At 42.9% G+C, this 23,096-nt stretch overlaps 1 protein-coding gene across 1 annotated transcript in view; it reads right to left on the bottom strand.

Annotated features, from left to right (window-relative positions):
• KIF6 (kinesin family member 6) overlaps positions 1-23,096 on the bottom strand; it is a 511,469-nt gene that overhangs the window by 456,722 nt on the left and 31,651 nt on the right. The window contains exon 3 of the mRNA XM_033938641.1: positions 20,670-20,744. Coding sequence (XP_033794532.1) covers positions 20,670-20,744 — 75 coding nt within the window. The remainder of the gene's footprint in view (positions 1-20,669; positions 20,745-23,096) is intronic.

The following is a 23,096-nucleotide window of genomic DNA, read 5'->3' as shown; positions in this document are numbered from 1 at the left end:
GAAGATTTTCAAAGAGGTCAAGGCATATGACCTTAACAAATGTGATGTCACCTCAGTAACAACTATGGAAAAATAAACAAATTTAGTGCAAAATATAAACAGCAGATATAAATTCCCAAAACTGACACATTTCGATCACTAAATTGAAAATAAAATCATTTTACCTATCTTTGTTGTTTGGTGATTTCATGAGTCTGGTTACACTTCCTTCTGACTGTGCATCCAATCTTTCTTTCTTTCTCCTGCATGCTTCCTCTCCTCTAGACCTCATTCCATTCTCCAACCAACATCTCTCTGTCCCTCCAGGAGTCCAACATTTCTTTCACTCTCATCCCCCAGATCATGTGCAACATTTTTCACCACTGCCCACCAGCCTCATGCCAATTTCTCCTTCTAACACCACTCTCCAATACCATGCCACATCTCTCCCTCCATCACTATGCCCAACATTCCTCCCCCTTGCATCCCCATCAATCTATCCATCCGTTCCCTCTCCACCACCATATCCAACATTCTCATACTTCTATTCCCCATGCAACTCTACCTCATTCCTCTCTCTCTCTATGCCCAATTTTCCTCTTCCTTTCCCCATGTGCACTCTTTCCCTCTCACTCACACACTCAGGCCCAATAATTGTCCCTTTCGAATGCCTCCCTCCTATGTCTCAAGTTAGTGCCCCCTTTCTCCCTCCCTTGTGTCTCAAGTTCATGCCCAGAAGGACAGAATTGTGCCTACTCGACTATAAAGCCAAGATCCCAATTTTGGGGCTTTTAAGTCTCGGCTTAAAGTCAAACATATACTGTACAGTATCTGAGGCTAATTCTGCCCACAGTGTTCAGCATTTCATAAAACAATCACCACCACAAGCGGAATATTAACCGGCTTATGGTTTGTTTTTTTATTAACCTTTTATTTATCTGTGCATTGTAAAAATGAATTTGTCACACTATAAATTTTTAAATTATCTTAACTGCTGTTTGAATTCTTGAGGGAATTACTGAGGGAATCAATATATCAGAAACTTGTACTATACAGTCATCTTTTGTGATTACTAGTGGTTAGTACTGTATTTGCTAAACAGAAAGTCAGAAGGAATGGCATCGAGGGAAAAGACTTGCACAACTGATGAAATTCCAGTCACAAAAATGTCCTATAGATGTTTATATGATGAAGTCCATGCTAAATAAAAGGACAATTTCCTGAAATCAAGAAATTTAATTGGTAGATGGTTAGCCCTAACTATGCATTTGAGGTAGACCAATTGCATGCCTACGATACCATAAACCACACCCCCCTCAATATTAGTTCAGGCTTTTAGCTCTGGTTTCCTTAAATCCTAGAAGGATGAGCAAATAGAGCTAAACTAAACTAAACTAAACTAAACCTTGGGTTTATACCGCACCATCTCCACGAATGCGGAGCTCGGCACGGTTTACAGGAAGAAAGATGAGAGAGGAATACAGTGGAGAGATTAAAGAGTTAGGTGTAAAGGGGGAAGGTGAGAGGCCTAAGAGGGGGGAAGTGTTACAGTTTTGAGAATAGCCAGGTTTTTAGGTGTATGCGGAAGAGTTGGAGGGAGCTTGAGGTTCGGAGAGGGGAGGTGAGGTTATTCCAGATCTCAGTGATTCTAAAGGGGAGGGATGACCCAAGTTTGCCTACATGGGAAATACCTTTTATGGAAGGGAAGGATAGTTTAAAAATTTGGGAGGATCTGGAGGAAGTAGGGGTTGGGGAGTTCCAGGATAGAGGGATAACGGCAGGAAGGATGCCATGTAGGATCTTGTAGGCCAGACACGCACATTTGAAGTGGATCCTGGGGATTACTGGGAGCCAATGGAGCTTAGACAGGAGTGGTGAGACGTGATCAAATTTGCTTTTCGCGAAAACAAGCTTAGCTGCGGCGTTCTGAATCCGCTGAAGTCTGTGGAGGCTTTTCTTGGTTAGGCTGAGGTAGATAGAATTGCAATAATCCAATCTGGAGAGGATGATGGATTGTACTAGGACTGCGAAGTGTTTTTGGTGAAAATAGGGTCTGACTTTCCTTAGCATGTGAAGGCTGAAGAAGCATTTCTTCACCAGGGATTGGAGATGTTTGTTGAAGGATAGAGAAGAGTCTAAGGTGACACCCAGAACTTTGCTTGAAAACTCGAGCTGTAATGGGGGGCCGGAGGACAATGGGATGGAGGAAGGTAGATGGTCTAATTTTGGGCCGAGCCAAAGGAGTTTTGTTTTGGACTCGTTTAGTTTCATATGCATTGTGAATGCCCAGGATTGGAGGTTCTTTATGCATGAGGATATGTTCGTGGAGAGGTTAGTGAGGTTCGAGTCGGTCTCAAGGAGGACGAGGATGTCATCAGCGTAAGTGTAAAGAGTTTCAAGGGGGGATAGTTGGAGTAGTTTCAGGGAGGACATGTAAATGTTAAAGAGGATTGGGGAGAGGGGTGAGCCTTGTGGGACACCACAAGTCGGGGTCCAGGGGGAGGATGAGGTGCCGCTCATGTTAACCATGTAAGAGCGGGAGCGCAAGAATTTGGAGAACCAATCAAGAACTATGGAGCTAATGCCTATCTCGGAGAGTTGGAAAATTAGAATGTCGTGGTGGACAATGTCAAAAGCTGCGGAGAGGTCGAATTGTAGAAGGACAGCAAACTTGTTACGAGAATGCAGTTGCTGAACCTTAGAGATTAGAGAGGCCAATAGGGATTCAGTGCAGAAGTTGGGTCTGAAGCCATATTGGTAAGGTAAGAGGATGGAGAATCTTTCTAAGTAGGAAGAGAGCTGGGTAGATATGATAGACTCGAGCAGTTTGGTGAGGAGAGGGATATTTGCTATTGGACGGTAGTTGGATGGTATGGAGGGGTCTAGGTCAGCTTTTTTCAGTAAAGGGGTCAATGCGATGTGTCCCATTTCAGTGGAGAATAGGCCTGATAATAGGGCAGAATTTATGAGTTTGGTAAGAGATGTGATGGCCTGTGCAGGGATTTTCTCAAATAGGTAGGAGAGAAATGGGTCCAGGATGCAGTTGCATGATTTTAACTTGAGGCAGAGTTTAAGGGTCTGAGAATCAGATATGAGCTCGAAGACAGTCCAGGATCTGTCGGCAGGGATGGGGTTGAGAGCAGCTAGGGTGGGGTTGGGTTCGGGGGGCACCAGAGAATTGTAGGAGATTGCGGGCGGGAAGGAGCGCCTTAAGGTAGAGATCTTATCATTGAAGAATTTTGCTAGGACCTCGGCTTAAGGAGATGAGGGAAGAAGGGTGGAGTCATTTTTAGTGGTTAGGGAGCGCTAAATGTTGAACAATGTGCCATTCTGGTTTTTGGATTTGGAGATCTTGTCTCCATAGAAGTTCTTCCTTGCTTGTTTTAATATTGAGTTGTAGAGTTTGATATTGATTCTCCAGGCCTGTCTGTCAGATGAGGATTTGGATTTTTTTCCATTTTCGCTCTAAGGCTCGACATTTTTGTTTCAGGTCTCTATGGAGTGGAAGGTACCAAGGGGCTTTATGGGGATAGGTGATGGATTTAGTGGTTTGGGGGGCGAGGGAGTGGTAGGTGGACTTGGAAAGGGCGATCCAGTTGTGCCAATTGTTTTCAGAGTCTGCAAGCTTGGGAATGGAGGGAAGGAGGTTGAGGAATTTGGTCCAGAACAGATCGCTCAAAATTTTTTTCCGGAAGGTAATAGAATTGGGGGATCGGGGTGGGGATCCGAGATGAGACATGAAGATGGGAAGGCAGAAGGCCCCTAGGAGATGGTCTGACCACGGGATGTGTTCCCAACGGGTGTCTTCGGCAGACGTTTTATAAGCGGTGAGGTCGAGGAACTGGATGAGGTCTAGGGTGTGCCCTTTTTCATGGGTAGGAGCGGATGTGGGGGGGGAGAAACCTAGGGAGATGAGGAAGTCATTGAATTCTATCGTGTCCTTGCTGGTGGAGTCGTCAAGGTGGAGATTAACATCTCCCATGATTAGTAATCTTTGGAATTTGAGAAAGGCATTAGATATGGTCTCGAAGACAAGGTTAGAGGAATTGGACCAAGGGATAGGTGGACGGTATAGTAACAGGATGCCCAGTGGGTGAGGACGGAGCTCATCATTGATTGAGGCTAGCATATATTCTAATGAAGCGTGGGTGCCTCTCTCGAGGAGCTGGACATCAAAGAAGGATTTGTAGAGGAGTGCCAGGCCACCTCCTTTGCGGTTGATTCTGGGTGAAAAGAGGCCTTGGTAGCCATGGGTGCAGAGTTCGTTTTGTGTGAAGAGGTCGTCTTTTGAGATCCATGATTCTGTGATGCACAGGAATCCAGGATCGAGGTCCTCAAGGAGGTCCTTCAGAATTTGAATTTTATTGCATGCGGATCTGGCGTTGCAGTAAAGGGTCGGGACAGGGGTGAGAGAGTTAGAGGCATGGCAGGGGAGGTTAGCATGGGGGACAGGCTTTAGAGAGGTGGGATTGACTTTGCGGGGGGGTTTTCTGGTGGGGTGATTCCTGGGGCGCGTCAGGGTGGGGATTCTGGTGCCAGGGCCAGAATTGTGACTATTTGAGGAGTCGAGCAGGTTGGGAGAGGGAGGGTTCAGGCAGAGGGAGGTATTGAGAGATGAGCAGAGCAGGAGTATAAGGACCCAAAGGGGTGGCTTCATGGTTTTTTTTTTGGTCAGAAAAGGGCCTTAGCAATGGGCAGAGACTAATAACTGGGCAAATTCCAGCGGAGGGGCTTAGCGATGGCTAATTGGGTAAGAGCCTTTATAATACAATCAAGTAAACTGTACAGATCACGATGGAATTTGAACATGGGAGACTTAAGCCAAGCAGGCAGAGTGGAGGCAGCGGACTGAGTTGGCCTACGTCGGCCAATTCTTTCCCTTGCGGTGGCTGGAGCCGAAGAAGGGCTGAGCAGGAAAGATAGCAGTTTTACAGGTTTGAAGAACGGCTCAGCAAGGGCTGTTGGGGGCGGAGTTGGTCTCCCACGACGGCCAACTCCTTCCCTTGCGGTGGCTGGAGCCGAAGAAGGGCTGAGCAGGAAAGATGGTAGATTTTTCAGATTTGAAGAAACGGCTCAGCAAGGGTTGTTGGGGGCGGAGTTGGTCTCCCACGCCGGCCAACTCCTTCCCTTGCGGTGGCTGGAGCCGAAGAAGGGCTGAGCAGGAAAGATGGCAGTTTTTCAGATTTGAAGAACGGCTCAGCAAGGGCTGTTGGGGGCGGAGTTGGTCTCCCACGACGGCCAATTCCTTCCCTTGCGGTGGCTGGAGTCGAAGAAGGGCTGAGCAGGAAAGATGGCAGTTTTTCAGATTTGAAGAAAGGCTCAGCAAGGGCTGTTGGGGGCGGAGTTGGTCTCCCACGCCGGCCAACTCCTTCCCTTGCGGTGGCTGGAGCCGAAGAAGGGCTGAGCAGGAAAGATGGTAGTTTTTCAGATTTGAAGAAACGGCTCAGCAAGGGTTGTTGGGGGCGGAGTTGGTCTCCCACGCCGGCCAACTCCTTCCCTTGCGGTGGCTGGAGCCGAAGAAGGGTTGAGCAGGAAAGATGGCAGTTTTTCAGATTTGAAGAACGGCTCAGCAAGGGCTGTTGGGGGCAGAGTTGGTCTCCCACGCCGGCCAACTCCTTCCCTTGCGGTGGCTGGAGCCGAAGAAGGGCTGAGCAGGAAAGATGGCAGTTTTTCAGATTTGAAGAACGGCTCAGCAAGGGCTGTTGCGGGCGGAGTTGGTCTCCCACGACGGCCAACTCCTTCTCTTGCCTTCCATGCGGAAGCTCAGAATTTGCAGAGAAACCGTTATCCCCTGCTGGATCGGGGGAGGGGCGGAGCTGTGCTCTCAAGTATTCCGCCACTGCTTCTGCTGTCTGCCGCTGGTTTCGGTGCGGTCCCGGCATCTCCCCGTGCTCACCGCTATCCCCTGCTGGATCGGGGGAGGGGCAGAGCAGTGCTTCCAAGTCCCAGCCGCTGACTCTGCTGCCTGCCTTTGGCCCCGGTGCAGCTCCGGCATCTATCTAGTTCAGGCTTCAGATAAAGTTTTTAGAGTGGGAGAGAACTGTACCAGGCTGGAAAAAAACAAACATCAATCGATACTGCTTCAATCCTTTGCTGGTTAGTATTTGTGTTGATTTTCAATTAACAGTCAGATAAAGTTTACAGAGTGCAAGAAAACTGTATTAGGCAGGCAAAAACAAACATCAGCTGACAGCCAGTTCACCAGCAACTGTCAGCGAATCAAAATACAACTGCCAATTAGTATTTGTGTTGATTTACAATTAGTAGTCAGATCAAGTTTTCAAAGTACAAGAGAACTGTATCAGGCAGGCAAAAATAAACATCAGCTGACAGCCAGTTCACCAGCCACTGTCAGCGATTCAAAACTCAACTGCCAATAACTTGCAATCAGTCAAATCGCACTTCTGACTTACTTACTGTACTGCCAGTTCCAGGTTTTTGTGAGAGAAGTAAATTCATATCCACCCCACCCCCATTTCTCTTTTTTCAGCAAAAACAAAAACTGAAATAATTTCCCCTTTCTATACATCTGTCTCGACTGGAACAGCAAAGAAACAAGAGTCCTCAACTGGGTAAGCAAGAGAGAAAAGTAATTTCCTTTCATAGACTGGCAAGAACAAGAAGGAAAACAGCTGGATGATAAAAAAAAATCAGTATGAGTTAAAAGTAGGAACAAAAACTAAACAAATGTTCTTAGTGTCATCTTGAAGGAAATCAAACTCCAACATTATTTCTCACTGATGCATGTACCCAAAAATAGAAAAGAGAAAATTACTGATCTTCTTTTACAGGGCAATTTTTTCAGATGCCACACTGTACAACTCACTTTGGAATTTGATCTGGATATGAGGATTAACATCCTTATTCTTATGAAAAATATCTTGGATTCACTAAAGTCTGAAGAAACCAAGGTCTCATGTTGCCCTTCACGTAACATTGCTAAAGTGCCACCAACAGTATGCTGGAGAAACTCAAAGGCAGCCTTATCACTGTGCCACACATTACGTACTAGCTCAAATGGGATAGTCTGGGGGTTCAATAAGAGTGCTTCACATAAAAAAGCAGCTTCTGTTTCTTGGGATGGTTGAAACTGGGGATGCTGAAGCAGCAGCAGTCATGCCCTGGAGGGTAGAGGAGGAGTCTCAGCCATTATATAACAGGGGCAGCTACTAGCCATACTTGATGCATATGAATCGGTTACAGAGGAAGTTCTGGTCTGTGGACCTTGGCCAAGGAATGTTGCTGCAGAAGCTGGCTAGAAAGAACGGTGGTGAGGGTTAAAAATAACAGAAAAAAACTTGGATAGTTGCAAATAAAGAACCATCTCACTATGTAAGCTCCTTCAAGCAGGGACTGTCTCCTTCGTGAGTCTGTAACTCGTACAGTGCTGCAAACGTCTGGTAGCACTATAGAAACAATTAGTAGTGGTATGGCACTGAAAAGGCCATTTCAGGGTCCAGAACAGAAGCATTTGTTAAACACCTCTGCTTTGTCCCCAGCATTGTCCAAATAGCAAGTTTATAATATATTTCAGTCTCACATTCCTCTTTTCACTAACTTACCTGAAAAAAGTCTTGCTTTTAGCCATTTGTTCTTCCGCCAGAGCCTTTGCCGACTATATTTCTCTCTTCACTTCGTTTCATTTTATCTGGTAATCTCTTCTGTGTTCCTCGTCTTGCGTTCTTTTATATTTCATGAATACCACATCCTTTGCTTTTATTTTGTCAGCAACTTTTTTGGATGAACCATATCAGTTTTCTTTTTCTCTTGTTAACCTTCCCTTTATCTGTTGCTGATTTTATAGCTCCCACAGTACGAACCACAGATCCTCCACTCATAAGTGATTTGCTAGGATGGTTTATTTTAATTCTCTCTCTATTGCTATCATTCTCTTACGTTTGCTTTTGGTGGAGATGACTTCCGGAGTTCATCTGCTTCCATTTAGCACTCCCACCTTCTAGTTTAAATGCCTAGAAATGTACAGAATCCTTTTTCCTGTGTCCGAGAGATTTAGGCCATCTTAACAAAACAGCCTTTTGGTTTTCCAGGTATTACCCCATCTTCCTATATACCTTTTTGGCATCAGGTTTTTAGCCACTTATTGACGTTTTCTCTATTTTGTAGTCTTTCCTTACCTTTTCCACAGGCAGGCAGTGTTTCAGAAAAGGCCACAGTTCTTATCAAAGACCTCAGCCCTCTCCTCATATGTCTTATGGCGCAGACTTCATACCAGTTTCATTCTTTTCTCTGAACCACTTCAAGTCTTTTTACATCCTTAGCAAAACACTGCCTCCAAAACCGAACATAATACTCCAAATGGGGCCTCAACAACGACTTCATTTCTTCTGCTGCAGCCACTGCCTTGTCACATTGTTTCATCATCTTGAGATCCTCAGACACCATCACCCCAAGGTCCTTCTCCTGATCAGTGCTTACCAGTCTCTCACTTCCTATCTCGTATATCTCCTTTGGATTTCTGTATCCCAAGTGCATCACTTTTCACTTCTTTACATTAAGGTTTAATTGCTAGACTTTTGACCATTCTTTTAATTTTCAACCTCACAGCATACCCTGAAGAAAGCCAAAACATGATGGCTGAAATGTCAGTTTCTACCTGACAAGACGCAGCGAGACCCAGAAACCTGCAACAAGCACAATGCCAGCTGCAGAAACCCTGAGAACATGTAACCCAGCTTCATGGGGGGAACATCTTTAAACTCACCAGAGACTTTTTCATTCTATGGAAAAAGAGAGCAACTGACTTTCCCACCAAAATTCAAATTTCTGACCAGCTGACTTTCCTGCCAAAATTCAAATTGGTGGACTGCCTGGTTCCCAATCAGGTCAGTGAACCCACTATTTCCAAAGTCACACTGCAGCTTCAGAGCATACCCTGAAGAAAGCCACAGCATGGTGGCTGAAACGTCGGTTTCTACCCGACAAAGACGCAGTGAGATCCGGAAACCTGCAACAAGCATCTCTTCTCATGGTTTCTACTTGCTCTAAGATATTAGCTATCTTCGTGTTATCTGTAAAAAGGCAAATGTTTCCTTCTAACCCTTCAGCAATTTGTTTCACAAAGATATTAATCAGAATCATCCTTACTGCTCAGATAAGTGATTCATTTATTATTGAAAACATGAAATGATTAATGACTGATGCTTCTAGCAGACTGTTGAAAGACATTTAAACATTTTTTGAAGCACATTTAAAGAAGTGTATTAAAAAAAAAAACCTTTAACAGGGTATTTAAAAAAGGTTTTATTGCCAGTGATGGATGGTTTGGAGGAGCACTAACGCAAGTTTAGTCCACTCCATTGCTACATGGGATTTCCCTGTACCATCTGAGGCTTTTTCCTTCTTAAGTAAAAGATGTATGCTATGTCACTGGAGTGGTTTCTATTAGTTTTTTTTAACAAGGTTACTTTTTCCTCCAGTCCTTCTTGAGGTTTTTGGTTTTGTAATATGAATTTATCAGTGAGCCAATGTGGGAATCTGGGAGCCATGACAAACTACTACAATTGAGCTTTAAGCTCAAAAGAATTGGAGGAACCTGCAAAATCAAAAAAGCCTGGAAGATTATTCCCTAAAGAATATGGAGGGCATTACCCCTACTGGAGGCACTCATTTACCTCTTCATGATCCTTCTCCTTTGCTTCTTGACAAATTACTATATAAGAACAATGAAAGCATGCCAGGCCCTGTGTGAAAAGGTTTATAATCTTAGTTGGAGTACAAAAAGAGTCTAGCATCTGGCACAAGGTCATACAGTCAGTGATACAATTAACATTTCAACTGCAGAACTACAAGGTTTAGCTTGCTCCTTTAAATAATGGAAGTGAATTCTGTAAATGTCAGCTATCTTTCTGTATCCTTATATCATACAAAAAACATTGGCTTGACTTTTGTCACTGGGCCAAAATCTTACTCAAAATGCTACATATAGAATGAGATTTAAATTCCAGCTAAAAGCTAGCTCTGCTGGCAACTGGATATGTCTTGTTTCTATTTGCTCATGTGTTGCGCTCTGCTATTTTGTGGTGGGTAACCACACCTTTGAAGTGGTGGCAATTCAGTTATAATATTCGCTGCCCTAACAGCTGTCATTCCTACTTTCACCGGCGTTAAGATTTTCATTTGAACCAAAGCTCCAACCAGTTTCCTTTGGCACCTAAGATTTTTTTTGGGCAAATAAATGAACCATGGTATAAAAAACTGGACTAAAGAAACACACACTATAGGAACTGATAGAAAGTTAAGAGGCCAACTGGTACTCCATTGGTCTACAAGCCAGTTTTCAAAGGGAAAATGTCCATGGAGTTTCCCTTTAATAATCCCAGAACAACTGGTGCAAATCATATGAGGTAAAGAAGGGTAAAATGAAATCTCCATGCATACTCTCTGCTTTCAGCAGCAGTTCTTTTACCTGCAAGCAGAAGTATGCTCACAGTTAACAGCATGCTTACTTTTATCTACTTGAGAGATGAGGAAGTATTTTCAAAAACCTTTGCCATAGGTAGACATGTTTCCCCTAGTATCTTAATAAGAATTGCCATACTGGGACAGAGCGAAGGTCCATCAAGCCCAGTACCTGTTTCCAACAGTGACCAACCCAGGTCCCAAGTACCTAGCTAGATCCCAAGTAGTAAAACAGATTTTATGCCGCTTATCCTAGGAATAAGCAGTGGATTTCCCCAAGCCATCTCAATAAAGGCGTATGGACTTCTCTTTTAGGAAATTATCCAAATTTTTTTTTTTTCAAAACAGTTTATTAAATGATAAAGTCCAAACAGAGCAGGTGATACACCATTTTCAGTATACAGAAAAAAACAAAACAACCACCTATACGGGCGGAGACCGGTAGAGTCCAAGTTGGGTTCTTATACCCAGACTCGGCCAAGCCTCACCCAAAAGGAGAAGCTTCACCACCCCTCCCCCCACCCCTTTCCACCCCCCTAACCCACTGGCAACACGGGTACCACTGGCTTCCGCAACCGGTTGAGAACTTGACTTTTAATCAGAGGGGTTAGAGTATCCAAATAAGGCGCCCAAACGGACAAGAAAAGCTTACTACGATGACGAGAAAACCAAGCTGACAGGGATTCCCAGACCATTAGAAGATGGAACTCATTGCGCCAATACCAAATGGTGAGTGGGGAGTCCTGGAGCCAATGATTTAGAATACATTTCTTACCCAATATATAGCCCTTGCGGATAAGTAAAGAATCACCAGCAGAGAGCCCACCCAGATAACCCTTAGCCAAAAAGAGGATCCTTTCCACCTGAGAAGGAAGTGCATAGCCCACCAGGGTCTGCAAGTAACAACGAACCTCAAGCCAAAAGGCAGCAATAACTGCACAAGACCAAAGACCATGTGCCAGAGAGTTATCAACCCAGTGGCATTTCAAATTCCAGAGTTTCATTACAGATTGTGTGAAGAAATATTTTATCTGGTTTGTTTTAAATTTACTACTTAGCAGCTTCATCGCATGCCCTTTAGTCTTAGTATTTTAGAAAGAGTAAACAAGCGAGTCACATCTACTCTTTCCATTCCCCTCAGTATTTTATAGACCTCTATCATATCACCCCCGAGCTGTCTCTTCTCAAAGCTGATGAGCCCTAGCCGTTTTAGCCTTTCCTCATAGGGACATCGTCCCATCTCTTTTATCATTTTCAGCACCCTTATCTGTACCTTTTCTAATTCCACTATATCTTTTTAGAGATACCGCAACCAGAATTGCACACAGTATTTGAGGTGCAGCCATACCATAGAGCGATACAAGGGCACTATAACAGTTCCATCTTTGTTTTCCATTCCTTTCCTAATTCCTAACATTCTATTTGCTTTCTTAGTTGCTGCTGCAAGTATCCTCAATGTTTCAACGTATCCTCAATGATGATACTTAGATCCTTTTCCTGGGCAGTGACTCCTAAAGTGGAACCCTGCATCACGTAGCTATAGTTCAGATTCCTCTTTCCCACATGCATCACTTTGTACTTGCTCACATTATATGTCATCTGCCATTTTGATGTTCAATCTCTCAGTCTCACAAGACCCTCTTGCAATTTTTCACGATCCTCTCTTGATTTAACAACTTTGAACAATTTTGTGCCATGTTATGTTATGTTATGTTAATCAGGTTTTCTATTCTGCCTTTACTTATTCAGTTCAAGGTCAGATTACATTACAAGAGGTTGGATCAGTTACCCAGGAAGTTACAATGGACAGTTTGACACATACATTCAATAGGGTTGCTAGTACGGGTGGATCAGTACAACTATTAATACAGTTAGCTCAGAGTTACAAATACATACAGTGGTACCTCGGTTTACGAGTGCACCGGTTTGTGAGTGTTTTGCAAGACGAGCAAAACATTCGCAAAATTGGTGCCTTGCAAACCGAGCTTGCCTTGATGTACGAGCGCCTCCCCCCACGATCCGGCACTCCCCCCCCCACGCCGCGATCCGGCACCCCCCCACCCACCCGAACACTTTGCTTACCCTCCATCTGGCACCCGGCACCGGCACCAACGCACAGGACATGCCAGTGCCGGTGCCTGAAGATCTGCAGTCCTTTTTGTTGGGCCTTGAGCATCTGCGCATGCTCAAGGCCTTCGAGTTCCTGCTCTCTCCGAGGAAGGGCAGGGCAAGAGTCTAGAATGTCTCACCTAACTACTGGAAAAGAGCCTACCAGGATAAGTACCCAATCTCTTTTTCCAGAGTAATAGATGAAACATTCTAGACAGATGGAACGTACAAAAGGAATCGCCCAAAAGTTAGGGCAGGCTTTGATGTGCCAGCTCTTAAGACCGAGAGGACCCAAAGGCAGGGTCCTATCCTGCCACCACATCCACTCTATAAAACTTGGCAAATGTGTAAAGAGGACTATGTTACCACCCTGCAGATTTCCTCAGAGGGGACAGTTCTAGCTTCAGCCCACAAAGAATGTGCCGGTAGAATGTGCCTTGATGGAAATGGCAGACTGTTTCCCTGAAAGAATATAGTGGCCTTGGAAGTGGGAGCACCCCCCCTAAACAGAATGAGACAGCACAAATAGATGGTCAGAAAGACGAAATTTGTTAGTGACCTCCAGGTAGCGAAGAAGCACTCTGCACACATCAAGTCTCTTCAAAAGTTGATCTTGTGTCCTGGAACCAGTAGGTTGAAAAGCAGACAAATGCACTTCCTGATTAACATGGAAAGCTGAAATCACCTTTGGCAGGAAGGAAGGAACCATATGCAGGGAAATCCCAGTCTCCGAGATGCAGAAGAACAGTTCCCTACAAGAAAGAGCCTGGAGTTTCGAGACCCGCCACTCTGAAGTAATAGTGACCAGAAACATGGTCTTGAGCATCAAGTCCAAGAGGGAAGCATCCTGAAGGGCTCAAAGGGAGCTTTGGTGAGGCTAGACAGCACCAGTTTGAGGTCCCAAAAAGGGAACGGCTGCTTAACTGGTGGACTGATGTGAAAAACCCCCTTCAGAAATCTAGCATAATCAGAGACACCAAAAAGGAATGACAATACCGGGCTCCAAAACAAGAGAGCCCAGCCACCTGGATCCAAACAGATGCTACAGTGAGTCCTTTATCAAGTCCAGCTTGCAGAAAGGCAAGAATCACCAAGATCGGAGCGGAAAAAGTCAACCCGGTCCTAAGCGTACCACTGTTGGAAAGCCTTCGACACCATAGCATAAGCAGAAACTGTGGTCAACTTCTTAGACTTGAAAAGAGTGTCAATAACCATACCAGAATAACCTTTGTGTTCTAAGGCTGTGCATTCAAGAGCCATGTCCTAAGAGCAAAGTGATTCGGGTCCTCCATGCAGATTGGACCCTGCGTAAGCAGGTCTGGATGGGCGCTCATTCGAAACTCACGACAATTTCGAAGACACATCAGATCTGTGTACCACACTCTGCAAGGCCAATCTGGAGCCACCAGAATGACATAGCCTGGAGGGACCACAATCCGCCGAATGACCCAGCCTATCATGAGTCAGGGAGGAAAGACATACAGGAGAATCTCTGAAGGCCATGGCTACATTAGAGCGTTGAGACCCTCGCTTCCTGGCTCAGATCTTCGACTGAAGAAATTACCTGCTTTCTTGTTCTTTGCCATAGCCATGAGGTCAAAACGGGTCTGACTCCAGCACCACACTATGGCTAGGAATGCCACTGCAGGACAGGGCTCACTTGTCTGGATCCAGAGTCTGTCAGCTGAGAAAATTGGCTTGAAAATTGCCTGTTTCTGCTACATGCGTTGCTGATAGTGCCTGGAGATGACTTTCTACCCAAAGAAAAAAAAGGTGGGCTTCCTGTACCAGAGGGGTGCTCTTGGTTCCGCCCTGGTGATTGACATAGGCTACTGCTGTTGTATTGTCGGAGAAGCCCCGGACCGTTTGGCCCTCCAGAGTCTTCTTCAAATGATTCAGAGCCAGCGAAATAGCTCTCAGCTCCAACCGGTTGATTGACTATTTCCTCTGAACGGGACAACGATTGCAATGGGCTCCCTAGCCCCGAATGTGCAAGAATGCTCTTGAGGCACTAAATCTGTGCAATCCTGGCAGGAATTCACATTAGGAAAGCCCAAGGACTCCATCCCAACAAAGTTTAATACGGAGGATGGATTATATCCAGCTGATGTGCAAGTTGATGGCCACTAGACGGCAAACGCTGCTTGCCTATGGGAAAGTTTGGGCTGTGTATGAGAAATGGAGGTCTTCTCACTAGGTTAAATTTGCGCTCTGGATCTTGTGTCTCCCTGGCTCACACTTTCTATTGTACTATAATTGTTTTGGGGGTTATTGCTTTAAGGAGGGAAGGGTAGGTTTTGGTATGCCTAAAATTTGTTCTATTAGCTGTATCTGTTTATTGCCTATTGTATCTTTGAAGCTTTGTTATATTGTTATTTTCAATAAAATGTTTCAAACTAAAAAAAAAAATAATCCAAGATGGCCATTGCTAAGAAATTCTTGCCAAAAACAAGATATTTACATTAAACAAATTACAAAAATGATGATTTTAGGATTTTTCAGGTGGGGGAACACTGAGGGACATGCAGAAACCCTCAAAACTTTGAATTTCAAACCTCCCCCAATTCACCTCACAGGCTGTGACAGCCTTTACTCACTGTGACCTGTGCTGAAAATATGTGGCAGCCTGCCTCAGCTCTCCTACAGTAGCTGGAATCAGAAAATCACTGCCTCATGTTGGGAATGCCTCTGCAATGCTGATCTTTGGGCTGCCAGTCAGATTCTATGCCTGACTGCACCTCCACCCCTGTGGACTGACAGATGTACTCAGGGACGGGCGGAGGTGAGAAGACATAGCAGGTAACTTGCAAGACACCACCGAGTCTCCAACAGATGCCAAACAGCCTGCAATCGAACTTTTGTTCAGCAAAAGGATAAAGATGGGAACAGTCCTGAGCTCCTGTTAAGCAAATACAGGCTGGCTGACAAGTACCAGCAGAGATTAGCCTATCAGCTCCAGACCAAAGTCTGTATGATCTCAATGCAGGCAGAGCTGAATAATCACTCCAAGCATCAGAAATCCCAAAAAAGGGATGAAAAACACACTGAATAAAATAATACAAAGTGGAGAACAGAACAAACACACTCCTGCTGGCACAAGTGCAGAAGGGAAAAACTGTAGATGGAGCTAAGGAGCCCAATGAAGTACACCAGAGGCACAGAGAAAAAATCCAGAGTGGATTCCTTCTGCAGATGGCATGCGGCCATGGAGACACTACCCATCTGTCTAGAATGTCTCACCTATTGCACTGGAAAATATGTTAGCAGAATTGGTTTATATGGCTTTGTCTCAATTTGCATGCACAATAAATGTGTGTACTAAAGGACATAAAATGGCTCAAACATTTCCATGTAAATAAGCCATTAGCTTCAGGTTCCTTCCTTTCTATTAAACAAATGTATGTTTATATTAGGGAAAGAATGTTTAGTCTCTTTTTCTGTAGCATAAAAGGCCCACTCTACTCTACTGCAGCTAGATGTGGTCCTAAAATACGAGTTCAGATTCAAAAGACTTACCTTACATGAGTTTTGTGTGAAAGAACACAATGAACAATTCTTTTTGCACTAGGCTAACACATGGTCACATTTTTACATTACAAGAGGAAACTTTGGGAACACTACTCAGCTTACTCTGCTAAATGAATACCACAAGAAACTATATTGAATATATAGGGTGAATTTAGTATTCCCTAGTGTATATATAGGATGAAGATAGTGTGTAAATGTTGTTTACTCAGTCAAATGAGTAGCACATGAAACTGTATTGAAATTGTATTGAACGATCACAGAAACACTCTAACTCTGAACTGTTACACCATTACAGAAGCTCATGTAACTGCTCTGAATTGACTCCCCAGTCATTCGTAGTGGTATAGAAGACTTCAATAAACAATAAGGCTGTTTTCAGCTCCCCCTTAGGATTTTCAAGATGGCTTCCAAGAAAAAATTGAAAATCCTGTGATGGAATTAGCATTATTTCATTAACAAGTAGTATGATCACCAGCAAACTTTCATTCCTGGACAGGTGATTTTGAAGATGCGATTATACCGTTATACATGTATAGGCTGTAGTGAACACTCTCACCCAATCAGAAAGCTTCCACTGTTTCTCCACTTTAGCCTAATGGTTAGAGAATTGGACTGAGAATCAGGGAATGCTGGTTCAAATCCCAATGCAACTCCTTGTGAGCTTGGGCAAATTTCTTAACTGTCTATTGCCTCAGGTACAAACTTATAGGCCCTCCAAGGACAGGGAAATTTAGACTATAGACCCTCCTAGGTGTGACTCTGGTGAGACTCAGGATAAACATCTCACATTGGAACAACATATGGATTTATTGTTTAAGAAATGTATCTCTGTGCTTTGGAAGCTTCGTACCATTAAGAAGTATTTCGACGAAACTCGTTTACTGATACAGTCTTCTATCTTAAGTAAGTAAGTATTCTCGATTATTGTAACATTATATATCTAGGTGCTTACAAGAAAATTTTCAAAAAATTGAGAGTGATTCAGAATACTGCTGTTCGCCTCATTTTTGGTTAAAAAAATGGGAGCATATCACTCTTTTTTATTTGTAACTCCATTGGTTGCCGATAGAGTCGAGAATTCTGTTCAAATTTTCTTGTATTTATTATAAATCAGTTTTGGGTTTGTTACCAGGTTATCTTGCGCCTCATTTTTCTTTGACACCATCAATCCACAACAGCATATAATAAACTTCAAAGTGCCTAATTTCTAAGTTATCTTTTTTATCCAGATAATACCTTTCTAAGTACCTCTATGGTCTTCAGTTCCAGCCAACCACCAGCCAAATTATTTGAAGGCTTGTTTCTCTTTCTGGCTTTTATTCATCATCAGACCTTAGTGTTTTGTTTTGTTTTGTTTTGTTTGTTTTTAAGTGCTTGTGCTCTATATTCTATGTTTTGTGCAAATCAATAAACTTTTCTTATACAACTTTAAAACTTTTGTACTTAGCTTTAGCTATTTCTTCATTCTTTTTTTAGACCTCTGGAAGGACCTTAAGGTCTAAAAAAGAATGAAGAAATAGCTAAAGCTAAGTACAAAAGTTTTAAAGTTGTATAAGAAAATTTATCGATTTGCACAAAACATAGAATATAGAGCACAAAAACTTTTTTAAAAAACCCAAAAAAACTAAGGTCTGATGATGAATAAAAACCAGAAAGAGAAACAAGCCTTCAAATAATTTGGCTGGTGGTTGGCTGGAACTGAAGACCATAGAGGTACTTAGAAAGGTATTATCTGGATAAAAAAGATATTAGACACTTTGAAGTTTATTATATGCCGTTATGGATTGATGGTGTATATTACATAGACAACATCATAAACAACATTGGGCCATTTTAATATATCATTTTTCTTTGAGTCACGCCAAAAAGACCACATGTAGAGTGCACTTGTTTTCATATCCCTCCATAAAATCCTATCATTATAAGAAGTTCCTTGAGAGAACCCTCTCATTTCAAGCCGCTAAATTGAATGTATGGCTTAGAAGAATTATGTTAGAGGTCTCTTCCTATCTCGATTTTAGAAAATTGTTAAAGACTCAACTCTGATAGACTGGTATCTTAATGCATTCTGCTTCATTTTCTCAATCAAGTTCCTTATATTCAACTTGATGTATTTTATCTGTTCTATGTATTACTTCTTTCCCTGCCATGCTGGTATTTTCTGCATTATATTGTAAATGCTTTCTGTCTTTATCTGTTTTTAAGTCCATTATTCTAATTTGTATTTTATCTGTATCCCATGTATTAGCTTACCTTGTTGTGAACCGCCTAGAACTTTTTCGGTACGGCGGTATATAAGAATAAAATTATTATTAAATAAATATACACGAACATTAAAACATATTCTAAAAGCATCTATGACCCAAAAGATGCAGAACTATGCCTGGGTATGGCAAAAGCCAGAAGAAACTCTGGTGGTAGTCCATAGAAGTGCTGATGGGCAAATCGTTCATCCGACCTGGGTAAAGGGGTGAAAGGCCAATCGAACCGTCTAGTACCTGATTCACTGCAAAGTTTCCCTCAGGATAGGTAGTGCTCAGTCCGCACAGTTTTATCCAGTAAAGCAAATCATTAGAGGTCTTAGGGCCAAACGATCTCAACCTATTATCAAACTTTAAATGGGTAAGACGCCAGGCATGGAATGAGGGCGCCCAGTGAGCCACTTTTGGTAAGCAGAACTGGCAATGCGGGTTCTGGGTTACAGTCATCAGACCCCAGAAAAAGTGCTTTATAAACAGCTATGTTATATGTGAAACACACTAGGAAAGTAATTTCTTCTTGCACTGTATAGTGGAAAGAAATTGTTGAGATAAGAGACAATTCATCTTCTTTACTGATTTTACTAGTTAACAAATCACCTGTTTTTGGTCACGCTCAAGCTAATTTTTTGAATTTTTTCATACATACAATCCTATTTTATATGTCGAAAGAAGCTTTTATAAAATTCTCCTACCAGTTACATGCATAAAAGTAAATGCAGTGCCACAAAGATATGTACTTTTATAAAAGCTGCATGTTGGCATGTTCTGGAGTTGAGTTTTGATGGAGAGCAGGAGGACTCACAATTACATGCATAGTTTATAAAATACAAATGTAAAAACACTCCCTGTAACATCTGTCTTTGTGACAGACTATCAGCAGTATTCCTCTTTAGCTGAACTGACACCAAAATCCTCATGAGTCCATTTATAAATATTTGCTCTTTTATAGCTTATCCAAGTAGCAACAAAGCACTTTTCTCAAATTCTGCTTCAAAAATCATCTCCATGATCATGACAGGAAGTCACCTGGAGATGACTTTTCGAAGCGGAATTTCAGAGAAGTGCTTTGTTGCCACTTGAATAAGCTATAAAAGTGCAAATATTTATAAATGGGACTCACGAGGATTTTGATGACTGTTCAACTAAAGAGGAATACTGTTGAAAACACATTCTGACAGTCTGTTTATTACAAAGACAAATATTACAGGGAGTGTTAAGTTTTTAAATTTATTTTGGAAAACCATATTAGTATATGCAACTAATTTTTTAAAATATGCAGCTACACACACCATTTATATCTGCTGCCATGCAGGCTTCAACCTGGCCATTATTTCTGTCTTCTTGCTGCTATAAGACTATTCACTAAGGATAAGGCTCCCATTACTGTATGTGTGTGTATGTGAAGGGTGGGGGGGAGAAGCATTAGGTATTACTCAATGGTGATACCTAGACTGCATGCATACTGGGTCCTGGAGAGAGCCATGGTGTGTGACTCTTCATCAAAAATCATCACTAAATCTGCTCAGACTACCAGGTTCTTTATACCAGTGTTTTTCAACCTTTTTACACCTATGGACCAGCAGAAATAAAAGAATTATTCTGTGGACCGGCATCGGTCCGTGGACCAGCAGTTGAAGAACACTGGGCTAAGTCATGGGCCAGATCCCGCCCACCTCTACCCATTGTCCACCCCAGACCCTGCCCCATAATAGTACTAATTGTACCTTGCATGTCCCGTGCCTCATCTGGAAGCCTTCCCTCTGACGTTGCAAAGTCAGAGAGAAGGCTTCCGGTTCAGGCGCAGGATGCCTGTAGGAGCCACTGCCCATGGCTTTGTGCACTGAATCAGTTAGGAAGAGGGACCTGGCTCGAAGATAACGCCGCATCGATCGCACTGTGGACCGGTGGTTGAAGAACACTGCTTTATACTACATTACTACATACCAATATAAATGTGTATCGTTTATCTTAAGCCCCCAATGCTCTTTTACCAGTATTCCATGTGTTAAGAGCTGACCAGACCACACCACCCAGTAGCTTTCTCCAAAGGATTTCCTATTTGTTCACATATAGGAAACATTTGTTAACATATCTAAGATGGTAATTTGCCTATCAAATATATCTTTTTTAACCTCTAGTATTAGTACTGAAGACCAAATGCATCTAATTGCTTCCAAGTGGCTGCAACTTCACAAGACACCGCACTGACCAAGTTCTCTTCCCTGGATCCCCAAACTTCTGAGATGATTTCTATAATTCTACTCTAAGCACATAAAGTGTTCCTGTTACATAGCAAGAAAGATGCAAAAAGTTATGGAAACAAGGATACATATAAAGCACACTAGAAACCCCCCCCCCCCCAAAGAAAAATACCTTTCTGCAACTGGCTTGGCAATGATTTCAAAAACTGAATCTTGCTTTGCTTCTTGGTCAAAGGTTTTCTGAAATCTGCAAAACATTTAAAAACAAACATCAACACCCAGGAAGCTAAAACACTGTCCAATTCATAGAATGCATGTTGTTGCTCTCTTTGTAATTGACCACTGTTTAACCCATGGGGTTTGCATAATCTAGCACAATGTTTTCCCTGTATCCACGCCACACAGTGCATTGTATACAGAAATGGGAAAACAGTAGGGCTTTGACTACATCTGTACAGAAAAATAAAAAATCTGACAAATTATATCAGCTGGGAAATGATCACTTAACACAATTAAAGAGATACAGTCTTCGTGGTCTGTTAAGATATTCAGCACAAAAATACAACAAATAGTAGCATGGGGTTAGCCTAATGGTAGCACTTCAAGAATATCTTATGAAAGGAAAAGTATTATACTGACCCTGAGCTTAGATTTACCTCCTGGTTTTATATTTTCAGTATATTAGATAAATTGAATTTGAACTTGAACATGCAATGACCATTTTCACAGTACCAACAGAGATAAGGAGCAAAAAGTGCCAATCTATTGGTTACACTTGTTGCCCAAAGTTTGACATCCTGACTTCACAACCACAAGAAGTCATTGCAAATTAATCTATAGAAAGAGCTGGAAGATGGTGTTGGTATGGGATTGATTATTCTCACTGGTATTGCTTCTGTTGCAAATCTGGGATCATCTTTGAACAAATCACAAATTCAGAAACCAATATATGTGGGGGTGACATTTTAGAAAGGATATATAAATCAGAAGTGAGATATCCAGGTCAGGGCATCTAAAGTTCTGTATTTTAGAAAAAGACTTGTTCTAAAATGGAGAAAAAGACATTTTTAGGAGCTACCTCAACTGACAGGGGATTTTCCCAATCTTAAATAAGTTATCTTTCATAACTCTATGCAAAGGAACTTTGAAGCACCATCAAACGAATGCATTAAAGTCAAGAAATTCAAATTGTTCAGAGTGAGGCTCCTCCTCTGTTTCCATTTTGATGGGCAAAGCCTATACCATCTGCCTTACAAAGTCAGTAACTTTCTAGCGGAGACTTGCATCATTGAGGAGGAAGGAAAGGATCAGAAGGTAAACCATAGGATTCTTCAGTTCAGTATTCCAGCAAATCCTCATCTGCATGGTTGGAGATATTTAAGTCTGACTCCTTGAAGTATTCTCTGCTAGGTGAGTCGGGTGGGGGGGGGGTGTCGAGAGAAGGGTTGACTGTACATCGGGGTGGAGATCGATGGTCTGAAGCAGGAGATAACTTCTCTACTGATGGCAATGCATACGTCGAATGAGTCTGTGTCAATTTCAATGCTTGACATTGAGCAGAGGTGTGTGACCTTGTCTTTGATTGACACTTCGACAGGCTGGGTTGAAGCAGGAATGGAAGCCTTGGGGATCACGTGATACATCTGAACTGAGAAGACATGCTCTATTGCCTCTCCCGACCCAGTAGCTAAGAATCTGCATTCTTCTTGCCTAATTCCCAGCATATAATCCCCAAAGATACACTACGGTTTGGGGATTACAGGAACTTTAAACCGTTGCTTGGCAGAGGGTGGTTTCTGCAGCATGCCGGCTTGCACATCAAAGCTTAGCAAGCTTCCCGGAGGCCACATAGCACCTTCTAAGATGGTGAACCCAGCAATCCTACCTGTATCATCAAGCAGCCCGATGCTTACTTTGCAAGCAGAGGCATCCTAGAGCTTAGAAACCATCTGGCAGAGATCCTGGACGATCGCCTTACAAAGCTCCAGTCTTCTGTTGATGGCATCAAAGACACCTTAGAGTGCCAGGCTTCCCAACTCCAACACATGGAGGAACGGGTCTCGGCCCATGAAGATCAGGCGGCAGAATTGGTTGCTACGATGAGGGACCTCAAGGAAAAGTGTCGGCAGTTAGAGGATCGAGCAGAAGATATGGAGAACAAGAGCCGCAGAAATAATGTTCACTTAATCGGGATGCCAGAATCCTTGCAGGAAAAAGATCTTTGGGTGCTGGTCTCCACGTGGCTGCCTAAGGAGCTGGATATGGAAATTGTGGGCTCATCTTTGCTGATTGAATATGTACATTGGGTGGGTGCCTGCAGAAAGGGTGATCGGCGACTGAGGCTGGTGATTGCTAAAATCTTGAACTATGCTGGTAAACACAAACTTCTGACTTTATACAAGAACAAGGGAGACCTAGCATAAAGGCCAGCTAGTATTCCTTTTCCAAGATTACTCTGTGAGGGTTTCTGAGCAGTGACATGCTCTTGCACCTACTGCACGCAGCTATTCCAGCACAAGATAAAGTTTTCCCTGCAATACCCGGCGAAAATCGAGTGCTGGTCTTTACTAAACCTGAGGAGCTTCGGGACTTCTTGGCA

This window comes from Geotrypetes seraphini, chromosome 3 (assembly GCF_902459505.1).
Source record: "Geotrypetes seraphini chromosome 3, aGeoSer1.1, whole genome shotgun sequence".
Lineage (NCBI taxonomy): Eukaryota > Metazoa > Chordata > Amphibia > Gymnophiona > Dermophiidae > Geotrypetes > Geotrypetes seraphini.
The sequence above is the reverse complement of the archived record's forward strand: the minus strand, read 5'-3'. Positions and strand labels throughout refer to the sequence as shown.